Here is a 12,618-nt window from a genome sequence, read left to right as displayed (position 1 = left end):
CTCTAGGCGCATGGGCTTCAGTAGTTGCAGCACGTGGGCTCAGTAGTTGTGGCATTCGGGCTCTAGAGCGCAGGCTCAGTAGTTGTGGCTCATGGAATTAGTTGCTCCGTGGCATGTGGGATCTTCCCGGACCAGGGTTCGAACCCATGTCCCCGGCATTGGCAGGCGGATTCTTAACCACTGTGCCACCAGGGAAGCCCCAGAAGTTTTTAATTTTAATGACATCTGACTTATCAAGTTTTATTTTTCAGGGACCATACTTTTGATGTTTCTAGGAAAAATCATTGCCAAACCCAAAGTCACCTAGATTTTCTCCCATGTTATCTTCTAGAAGTTTTTGTGTTTTTGTTTTTTTTAGTTTTACACTGTAAAGTTAGGCCCATGATTTATTTTGAATTTTTTTAAAGTCGTAAATCCTGGTCCAGATTCATTTTCTTAATGTGGCTATCAAGTTGTTCCAGCAGTATTTGTTGATTGTTACATTTCTCTGTTGATTTGTCTTTGCTGTCTTGTCAAAAATCAGTTGGCTCTATTAGTTTGGATCTATTTCTGAGCTCTCTATTCTATTCCATTTATCTACTTGTCTGTTCTTTTGCCAGTACACACTGTCTTGATTACTGTGTCTTTATAGTAAATCTTGAAGTTGATAGTGTTAGTCCTCCAACTTCTTCATCTTCAGTATTGTTTGACTATTCTGGGTCCTTTGTCTTTTCATATAATCTTTAGAATCAGTTTGTCAATATCTACAAAATAACTTGTAATTTTAATATAGCATTGACTCTATAGGTCAAGTTTGGAATACCTGTCATATTAACAATATTGGGTTATAAACATAGAATTTTTTAATATTTATGAACATAGAATATTAATTTATTTAGTTCTTTGATTTCTTTCATCAGAGTTTTCTAGTTCTTCTCATATATCTCTTGTACATATTTTGTTAGATTTATTCCTCAGTACTTTTTTGGTTCTAATTAAATAATTATGTTTTTAATTTCAAATTCCTATTTTTCATTGCTGGTGTATAGGAAAGTACTTGACTTTTGTACATTAACCTTATGTTTTGCAACCTTGGCTATAATCACTTATTAGTCCCATGAGTTTTTTGAGCATCCTTCAGGATTTTTACACATTCACCCATGTCATCTGCAAATAGCTTTATTTCTTACTTCCCAATCTGTATACGGTTTCTTTTTCTTGTTGCATTAGATAGGACTTCCAGTACAATACTGAATATGAGTGGTGAGAGAAGATATCCTTCCCTTGTTCCTGCTCTTAGAGGGAAAGTCTTTAGTTCCTCACCATTAAATATGATGTTACCTGTTAGTTTTTGGTAGATGTTCTTATCAAATTGAAGAAGTTTCCTCTATTTCCAGTTTCCTGAGAGGGTTTTAATAATGAATGAGTATGGAATCTTTTCATATGCTTTTTCTGCATCTATTGATATGATCATATGATTTTTCTTCTTTAGCCTGTTGATATGATAGATTAATTGCTTGATTTTGAAATATTGAGCCAGTCTTGCATGCATGGGAGAAATCCCACTTGACTGTGGTATGTAATTACTTTTCTACATTTGTTGGATTTGATTTTCTAATAATTTGTTGAGGATGTTTGCTTTTATATTCATGAGAGATATTGGTATGTAATTTTCCTTCCTTACAATGTCTTTATCTGATTTTGGTATTAGGGTAATGACAACATCATAGAATGAGTTAGGACATCATTCTATTTTCTGGAATAGATCACAGATAATTAGTATTTCTACCTTAGACATTTGGTAGAATTCACCAGTGAAATCATCTGTGCCCGATGCTTTCTGTTTTGAAGGTTGTTATTCATTTCCTCTAACAAATATGGACATATTCAGATTATCCATTTTTGTGTGTGTGTTTTGGTAGATTTTGTCTTTTTTGGAATTTGTTTTGTAACTCATCTAATTTGCTGGGATACAGGTATTCATAGCATTTCCTTATTATACTTTGTATTTCTGTGAGGTTGGTAGTTAAGCCCTCTTTTTCATTCTGGATTTTAGTACCTTCTCCCTTTTTATTTTCATGGTGGTTTTAGCCAAATATTTGTCATTTTGTTGATCTTTTACTTGATCTTTAAAAATTTTTTGACTGTGCTATGCGGCATGTGGGATCTTAGTTCCCCAACCAGGGATCAAACCCACGCCCCCTGCACAGAGTCTAAACAACTGGATCACCAGGGAAGTCCCTTGTTGATCTTTTAAAGAAACAAATTTTGGTTTCATTTATATATTTTTTCTATTATCTCTTCCATTTATTTCTCATCTATTCCTTATTATTTCCTTCCTCTTCTTGTTTTAGGTTTTTCCCCCTAGCTTCTTAAGCTGCAAAGTTAGGTTACTGATTTGAGATTTTTTTTTCTTTTTTAAAATATAAGCATTTACAGCTATAAATTTACCTCTATGTGCTGCTTTATATGCATCTCATTAGGTTCATTTTCATCTGAAAATATTTTTTTAATTTTCCTTATTTTTTGTTTGACCCTTAGGGTTAATTAGTAATGTGTTTAATTTCCAAATATCTGTGAATTTTTCAAATTTCTTGGATTTCTAATTTAATATCATGTGACTGAAGGATATACTTTGTATGACTTTAATCCTTTTAAATTTATTAAGATTTGTTTCATGTCTCAGTGTGTTTTATCCTGGAGAATGTTTTATATGTATATGCTTGAGAACAATGTGTATTTTGCTCTTATGGGGTGGAGTTTCTATTGATGCCTATTATCTAAGTGATTCATAGTTTGTTCAAGTCTTCTATTTTCTTGTTGACCATCTACCTAGTTGTTCTAGCTGATATTGAAACTGACTTTGAAGGCTCTACCTATTGTGAAATTGTCAATTTTTGCTTCATGTATTTTGGAGCTCTGTTTTTATGTGCATTCCATGTTTATTTGGGCATTTTTATATAGTAACTTTAAAATCCTTATAATTCCAACATCTTTGTCATCTTGGTTTGTTTTGGTCTTTTTTCATTCAAGTTGAATATTCCTTGTTCTTGCTAGGATGAGTAAGTTTTGACTGTACCCCAATGATTTGGGTTATAATCTTATGACACTCTGGTTTCTGTGTAAATCTTGCTACTTGTTGATAAGCAGGAATTTAGTCATGGCTCTGTTTACACACATAGTATTTGGAGCCCCCACTGGCTGGAAAGGGAAAGGACCTTTGTTACTGCTTCATTGGAGTGATAATTCACATATTGCCCCTGTAAATGCCTGTCAGTGCCAAGTCGCAACAGTAGTCAATGCGCCAGTTGTACTTACACCCTCCCAATGCATCTGCCAGCCAGGAAATGAGGTGTGCTTCATGGTTCTTGGGCTAGGTTGGCAATCAATGCTCTAATCACATACATGATCTTTATAGATGCCCATTATTGATGGGCCAGGATGGCAGTCAGGTCTCTGCTAACACACACAGCGCCTGCATATGCCCATTGCTTGGGAGAAGAGGCATTACTGTTGGGCTGGGATCTTAGGCTGTGCACACACAAGGCCTCTGCAGATGCTTACTGGCAAGAAGGGAGGATGGTGCTGCTAGCTGTTTGCATAATAGTGTGAAAGATTGGCATTTTTAAAGTATTCAGCTAATGCAGAGTTGGCATTGTCAATAGGGTATTGTTCTGCAGGGCAGCAACCTTCTCAGCCCTTTGGATAGGAAAAGCAAGCATACCTTGTGTGTTTTATTTTTTTGTTATTGTTTGGTGTTTTGGTAGTTGTTTGCACCTGCTGGTATTTCTAATTTCAAGTCTCTGGTGCTCAGATAGGAATATATGGGGAGACAAAAACAACAAAACACCCAGTCTTCTGCCAGGGAACTCACCACTGGGCTGGATTGTTATTCGAATCCCAAGGTCAATAGAGTTGGCCTTCATTACTCCAACTTTCAGATTCTTAAGTTTATTTCATGTATTTTTTCCATGGATTTTAAGTCTAATAAATGGAGAGTAATAGGGCAAAATGTGTTTACTCCATCATGTCCAGAAGTATCGTTTCTTATCTTTGCTCTTTTGCACATACAGGATATTTCTCCCCCTCCCTGCTTCTAAGATTTTCTCTTTGGCATGGATTTTAATCAATTTCGTTATGATTCCCTTGGAGTAATACCCCCTGTCCCCCATGTTTCTTGTGATTGGGATAGGTTGAACTTCATGGACCTGTGGGTTTATAATTTTCATGAAATTTGGAAAGTTTTCAGCCATTATTTTAATTAATTAATTGATTGATTGATTTTTGGCTGCATTGGGTCTTTGTTGCTGTGCGTGGGCTTTCTCTAGTTGTGGTGACTGGGGGCTGCTCTTCATTGTGGTGCACGGACTTCTCATTGCAGTGGCTTCTCGTTTCAGAGCATGGGCTCTAGGGTGCATGAGCTTCAGTAGTTATGGCATGCAGGCTCAGTAGTTGTGGCTCACAAGTTCCAAAGCACAGGCTCAGTAGTTCTGGTGCATGGGCTTAGTTGCTCCACAGCATGTGGGATCTTCCCAGACCAGGGCTTGAACCCGTCTCTCCTGCATTGGCAGGTGGATTCTTAACCACTGCACCACCAGGGAAGTCCCTCAGCCATTATTTCTTCAATTATTTTTTCGTCCCCTGCCCATTCTTTTTCCTCTCTTCTAGGGATCTCAATTACACATAATTAGGCTAGCTGAAGTTGTCGTACAGCTCTCTGATACTCGCATTTTCTCAGTCTGTTTTTCTGTTTCAATTTATATAGTTTTTATTGCTATGCCTTCCAGTTTATTAATGCTTGCTTTTGCAATGTTTAATCTATTAATCCTAGCAACTGTATTTTTATGTCTCAGACATTGTTGTTTTTACCTCTAGATTTGTTTGGGTCTTTTAAATATTTTCCACATTGGTACTTAACATGATCAATCTCTCTTCCTTGTTGGATATATAGAATATAGTTATGACTTTTGTATTGTCAGTATCTATTATTAAATACAAAATCTATTTTTGTCATTTCTAGTTCTGGTTGTGGTTCTATTGATTTTTTGCATTATAGTCATGTATGCCTGCTTATTTACACTTCTGGTAAAATTTATTTACTACAGACATTATGAAAGTTACCTTCAATGTGCTTGGTATTTTTGCATTTCTATAAATATACTCAAACTTTGTTCTGTAATATACTTATGTTACCTGGAAACAATTTGTTCAAGATTTGCTTTAAGCTCTGCTAGGTGGGACTAGGAAAGCCTTAATCTAGTGCTAACTCGCCTATCTACTGAGGCAATAGCTTTTTGAGTAATCTAACCAGTGCCCTATAAATTATGAGGTTTACCACTCTTGCTGATGGGGACACAAACTATTCCTGGCTCTGTGTGAGCTCCAAGGATTACCTGTGCTCTTAAGCATTTCTTTTGCTGGCCTCAGGTGGTTTCCTTGATCCCATGCACTGATGAGAACTTGGCTCAATACTCTGCCCTGCAGACTCTAGCCATCACTGCCTCCCTGGACTCTCAGCTCCATCTTGTCTACTTAGGGAGATTACAAAGTGCCCCTTGTATTCCCCCTCACAGTGCTGAGGTGTGGAAATGCTCTCTAGGCAGTAGGCTGGGTCAAATGTGTGGATCACATTTGTTTATACTTTCTTAGGCATTACCATTGTGTTGCCTGGTGTCCAATGTCTGAAAACCTTTATTTCTCATATTTTATCTAGTGTTTTGTTATTTTAGGCAGGAAGGTAAATCCTGCCTCTATTATTCCCATTTTGACTGGAAACAGAGTATTAAAAAAATAAATTCTGTTCTTAAGAATTGAAAGAAGAAAAAAAAAAAAAAGAATTGCAAGAGGACTACAGAGTTTCCATATGCCCTTCTCCCAGTTTGCCTAATACTAACATTTTACACTACTGTAGTATAATGATCAAAACCAGGACATTAACATTGGGAACAATACTATCATCAAATGACAGGTTTGATTGAATTTCATCAAGTTTTCTCTGCTAATGTTCCAAAAATTGAATCCACAATCCAGCATTGTATTTAGTTCCCTTGCCTTTTATGACCTAGAAAAGTTATGAACTTTTGGAGTATTGGGCAAGTTATTTTACAAAAGGCTATTCATTTTGGGTCTACCTGCAGTTCCTTCATTATTAGAACATAGTTACGCATGTTTTGGTGAGAATACTACCCAAGTGTTTGCCCTTCTTAGTGCATCACCTTGATGCCAGTGTCTCATTGCTGGTGATTATTCGGTTAAAGGTGTGTGTGCAATGTTTTATCTTTGTAATTAAATACTTGGGAGAGATACTTTGAAACAATTCTAATATCCCATTTTTTCCTTATACTTTCACCTTCAACTCTTACCATCCATCAATGGATTTTGTATATAATTACCACTATTATTATGGTGATTTCCTATTTCCCTCATTCCCTTTACATTTATTAACTAGAATTCTTCACCATTAAATTGAACCAGAATCCTTTCCTTGCAGTAGCTAATTTTATGGTTCAGGACAGCAATAAACAGGATAGGTCTGGAACATCCCCTTGTATTTGGGGAAAGAACCCAAAGCTTCCAAGTAGGCTAGGGAAAATGTGGAAAGGATAAAGGAACAAATGAAAATGGAAAGGAATAAATTTTATCAATTTGAGCACCAAGAAAAAGTACCAAATGTTACATTTTGGTTTATCAGATTAGCAGTCTGTGAAATGACAGGAGTTCATAACAAAATTCAAAGGAAAATGTTAATGTAATGTGACCAAAATATTAATGTAATGTGAACAAAATGTAGCTGTAATTACAAATAAGGGAGACAATAAGGATGTGTTGTATTTTTTTTTCATTTATTCATTAATGATTCAAAAAATAAGTGTCAAGCCACATGGTTATTTTATTTCTGTCATTAATTTTAAGTCCGTATATAAGGTTTGGATAGCTCATTGTTTTAGTTTGTTCGAGCAAGCAAAAAATATTAAAAACACACAAAGAAGAGTAGGGCAAGTAGCTCTGGAGTACTGTGCAAGAAGAGGGAAATTAATCAGCATTGATGGTAACTCAGAATAACCAGGTAGAGTAGGATATAAGAGCAAATCAGCAGTGTGGTCACATGACAGCTCAGTAAATAGAGTGAGCTATTAATAACAACATTAATAATTATAATACAATTGAACTATTTCAAAGATATGAAATAGCAAGTATCCTAATAAGGGTAACAACAGAGACCCATTCTTTTACTCTGTAGGACATGAATGATCTGTTACATACTTTTAATAACTGCTAACTTAAGTAAATTACTAATAAGGAATATGTAAAGAAAACATAGCTCAGTATACCCAATGAGAAAACCTTACTTACTATTGCTGATCATGCAAAACTGGGCAAGATACCAATCTCAAAAGTTAAAATCTAATGAATGACAGTGATGTAAATGTATGTAAATATAACAGGTAAATTTTCTTATAAAAATCAATAATCAGTGGCTTTTGATCACTTTGATTATATAACCACGTCAACTGTCATAAGAAAGAGGTGATGAGTAGCTAAGATTTGCAACCTTATTAACTGTCTCATTTTTTTGTTGTTGTCTTTTCGTTTTTCCTGAGTCAGGGGAGATTGCTAAAATCAAAGGTCTACTGATTTTCCAACTGCCAAAACACAGTAAGACAACCCTGAACAGAATAAAAAGGAAAATTATAAATAGATACAAAACCCAATTGAAGCCATGGTAAATAGCAGCGTTGTAAACCCTCTTGATTTTAGTGACCAGTTTATAATCATTGCAATAGCTGTAGGTTTTCTACTTTTAAAGCTGCCTAACAAATTTAAGAGATGTAAGATTGGGTTAGAATATTTTATGAAATATTTTAAATGCTCATTTCATTTGGATGCCTACTGGTACTGCCTAGAGGTGAAAAGACTCCTTAAAGGAATTGTGTTGCAAAAGGTATTTAGGGAAATCTGTTGTGTCAAAACAAAATAGAAATTCAGAAAGAATTCAAACATTTGATGACAATGGAAAAGTTAAAACATCTACCATTAAAACAAAATCAAGAGAAAACAAAACAAACCTACACAAACACCTTGCAGGACCACAAAACTTTAAAACCACATAGTGTCTGGGGGTTCTAACTCCCTGGAGAAGATAAGTATGCCATATAAAACAGGCAAAAAATTAGAATGCAAAAGATATATTTGAGCAATATTACAAATCACTAAGCCAAAAACAATAAATAGCCAAAAACACAAACACCAAAAGTAACTGTAAGCAAAACATCCCTGGACAAGAAACTCATATGAGGGCTTCCCTGGTGGCACAGTGGTTGACAGTCCGCCTGCTGATGCAAGGGACATGGGTTTGTGCCCCGGTCCGGGAGGATCCCACATGCCATGGAGCGGCTGGGCCCGTGAGCCATGGCCACTGAGCCTGCGCATCTGGAGCCTGTGCTTCACAACAGGAGAGGCCACAACAGTGAGAGGCCCGCGTACCGCAAAAAAAAAAAACTCATATGAAAATAACTCAAATAATTATTAGGGAAATACATTTCCCATTTAAGAAACGGATTGATAGGCATCATCCTACATAAATGGATATTCAGAATGTTAATTGATATAAAAAGGAGAAATATTTGGTGATATTGAACAAAGCTGAAAGTATATCTCACTTATGAATGAATAATTCTAGTTCTAGAGTGGCCATAAAGTCTGGAAATAGATTTAATTGAGGTAGAATCTCTGCGATAACTTCTACTTAAATACACATATTTTTCCAATGAAACTCAGAAACAAATGGGCTTTATATATGTCTTTCATTCAAAAATCTTCTCACCAGTACAACTTGTTCAATGTCAAGTAAGTTGCCTGCCCACTCTAAAGGCATTCCCACATTCCTTACATTCATAGGGTTTCTTACTATTATGAATTCTCTGATGTTTTGTAAAGGATGAACTATGTCTAAAGGCCTTCCCACATGCCTTGCATTCGTAAGGTTTCTCTCCAGTATGAATTCTCTGATGTTCAGTAAGGGCTGAACTGTGTCTAAAGGCCTTCCTACATACCTTACATTCATAAGGTTTCTCACCACTATGAATTCTCTGATGTTGAATAAGGGCTGAAGTAAGTCTAAAGAACTTTCCACACACTTTACATTCATAAGGTTTCTGACCACTGTGAATTCTCTGATGTCGAGTAAGTTCACTACCTACTCCAAAAGCTTTCCCACATTCCTTACATTTATATGGTTTCTCACCAGTATGAATTCTCTGATGTCTAGTCAGGGATGAACTGTTTCTAAAGACCTTTCCACATGCTTTGCATTCATAGGGTTTCTTACCACTATGAATTCTCTGATGTCGAGCAAGTTCTCGACAGACTCCAAAAGTCTTCCCACATTCTTTACATGCATAAGGTTTCTCACCAGTATGAATTCTCTGATGTTCAATAAGCTGTGAACGAATTCTAAAGACCTTCTCACATTGTATACATTTGTATGGCTTCTCACCAGTATGAATTCTCTGATGTTCAGTTAGTTGTGAATGAAATCTAAAGTCCTTGCCACATTCCATACATTTGTAAGGTTTCTCATCAGTATGGATTTTCTGATGTCTAGTAAGTTGTGCATGCACTCTAAACGATTTCCTACAGGAAGTGCATTCATAGGGTTTCTCACCATCATGAATTCTTTGAAGTGCAGTGATTTTTTCAATTCTCCTAAAAGTCCTTCCATATTGCTTACATTTATAGCAGTTCTGATCATCACAGTGTACACTATGGTCTTCACAAAAACTAAATGCATTCCCACATTCCATACATTTACAAGGTTTCACACCAGTATGAATATTCAGTTGTAGGGTATGTGGGTCATCTACTCCAAAGGTTTTCCAATATCTACTATGTTCAGAGGTTTTCTCAGTATATATTTTCTCATATTCATCAAAGTTTAAGTCACAACTAAGGACCTTCCCATATTCCTTACAGGGCTTCTCACTATCATGAATTCTCTGATGTAATGTAAGAGATTTATGATTTTTGTAATTGGGTACTTTTTCAGAGATGATTTTCATTTGACTGAAATATCCCACTTCAGGTCTTTGCACTTCAGTCTTCCTTTTGCTTTGCCAATCATTTCTGACAATGGAGTTCTCAAGGCCAACTAATTTACTACTTTCTATTACTTCCCACTGAGAATCATTTTTTTCAATAATGTCCTTCTCTGTAGATAAAGTCTTTTTGTCACACTTGGATTCCAAGTCTGAAAGAAAGGGAAAAAACAATTTCTTTTTTCATGTGTAACAAAGATAAAATAGTTATAAAATGCACAGGAAAAAAACTGAAAATAATTCACAGTATAAGTGAATGATTAAACTACTGTTATGAAGTTTGAGGAAAGGTAAAGAGAACTCAGAGAATGTTAAGAGTATAACATAAGGTTGTGAGGTTTGTGCTAAGAGAAATGGATTAAGTCAGTGGGTCTGAAATTTTGGTGTTGATCATCACCTAGTAAGCTTGTCAAGTACTGATGTTCATGAACTAATCCAGATAAACTGAATCAACACCTATAGATGTGGAATTTAGTCATCAGTATCTTGTAGAGATACTGCAAATACAGATCACAATTTGATTACTGATACATACTAACAATTTTCTGATACTTTTCTTCTTTTACAATATAATCCCAATACTTTATCATCGATAACAGGGTGCTGCTTGTAAAACAACATTTTAATCCATTATCCCCTTTCACCTAATCATTTTCACCTTCTGCATCAAACCACATTTCCTATCATTTAGAGATACCCACAAGATATTTCATTTCTCAGAAATGGAATCCTTATATACTACTTCCTTTTCATTGTCTGGGTCTAAAAGTTACTATCCTCTGAAATTATGTACTAGCTGACTCTAAGTAAGTTCATATCTATGTCTCTATTCCAATATCTAGTTCCTTGCCCTCATACCCATTTTTCCAATTGTGTAATCTGTAATTTTCTCTGTTATCATACTGTTTATTTCCTTATTAAACTCCAAAAGGACAAATAAAGTCATTCTATGTGCCACTGAATAGCAAGCCCCAAGGTCATAGTAATTTATAATTACAGGAAAAGCAAATCACTGGTTGAAAGCAATGTGAGAATAAAAGCCAATATTACAAAAAGAAGTCACTTTTTGGTAACACAATTACCAGAATAATTATATAACTATAAGAATCTCCATGCCTTTAAAACCTCACACTACACTACAGTGATTTTATATATATAAATTTATATACATGAAAATTATAATATAGTAAGATACATTCATATATATAATAGTGTTTATAAATGATTGTTTTCCAATTGCCTCTCCACCTATGCATACTGTCTCGATCACTGCTGTTAATTTCCTCCTATGCAAAACCATGAGTTTCTTCATCCCAATAAAGATGGTGTTTTATTTACCTCTCTTCAGTAACATTTTCACTATTATTCATCTATCCTCCTGAAATCCTAGTCTATATTTAAATGTTTTCCTTCATGCTCTTTCCCAGGTATTCCTTTCCATTTTCTTATTCTCAAAGCTATACTGCCTAAAATAGTATCAGAATGTTTTAGATATTATAATAGGTATTTCCCATATTGTAAAGCTTATGCAATTCTGAGTAAACCTGCGGCTGAAAAGGAGAATTTGGTAACAGAATGATATGTAAAATGTGGTGGAGGTGGGCAAGAGTGTAAGGCACTTTGTAACAAAAGATCTCTTGGACCTAGCTGGAGATTGGCAATCAGATGAGGGAACAACCTAAGGAAAATCCAAAGTGACTGATATACATTGCATGATAAAAGGCAAAAATAATTTCTTGTGACTGAATTATGTATAATTAAGGTGAAATAATGCAAACACCATTATTTGACTGAAACAATAAAATCATAAATGAATGCCAATATCAGTAAATTAAAAGTACTTCCACTTAGAAATGAAGACACTTTCTATCAAATAACTGTTTAGTTATCGTGGAAATGTAACTGAAATTACAAAACTTTCAGGGAATGGTGGCGTTGAAAATATTGCACATTAAAAATCTATGAAACTCAATATTAGTCACATAGAAAGTAAGAATTTAGACATTTATATTGATAAAACTGAAAGAATGAAAACCAATGTATACATTCCATTCAAGAAGACAGAAAAGAACAAAGTGACCTAAAGAAAAGGTGAGAGGAGAATTCAATAAATATAGAATCAGAATGTGATGAGTTAGAGAACATATAAAGAATATAATCAACAAATATAAAAAGTGAAAGAAATCAAAGATGACATAAACAGATGGAGAAATATACCATGTCCTTGGATTGGAAGAATCAATACTGTGAAAATGACTATACTACCCAAAGCAATCTACAGATTTAATGCAATCCCCATCAAACTCCTAGTGGTATTCCTCACAGAATTAGAACAAAAAATTCTACAATTCGTATGGAAACACAAAAGACCCAAATAGCCAAAGCAATCTTGAGAAAGAAAAACGGAGATGGAGGAATCAGGCTCCCTGACTTCAAACTATACCACAAAGCTTCAGTAATCAAGACAGTATGGTACTGGCACAAAAACAGAAAAGTAGATCAATGGAACAGGATAGAATGCCCAGAGATAAACCCACGCACATAT

At 35.1% G+C, this 12,618-nt stretch overlaps 1 protein-coding gene across 1 annotated transcript in view; it reads right to left on the bottom strand.

Annotated features, from left to right (window-relative positions):
- LOC113605607 (zinc finger protein 529-like) overlaps positions 1-12,618 on the bottom strand; it is a 49,742-nt gene that overhangs the window by 21,883 nt on the left and 15,241 nt on the right. The window contains 1 exon segment of the mRNA XM_027079097.1: positions 8,796-10,225. Within this exon segment, the coding sequence (XP_026934898.1) occupies positions 8,796-10,225 (1,430 nt within the window).

The sequence above is a fragment of the Aethalodelphis obliquidens genome, unplaced genomic scaffold, assembly GCF_003676395.1.
Source record: "Aethalodelphis obliquidens isolate GAN/ISIS:26980383/991018 unplaced genomic scaffold, ASM367639v1 scaffold43, whole genome shotgun sequence".
In the NCBI taxonomy this organism is placed as follows: domain Eukaryota; kingdom Metazoa; phylum Chordata; class Mammalia; order Artiodactyla; family Delphinidae; genus Aethalodelphis; species Aethalodelphis obliquidens.
This window is presented reverse-complemented; position numbering and strand designations above follow the sequence as displayed.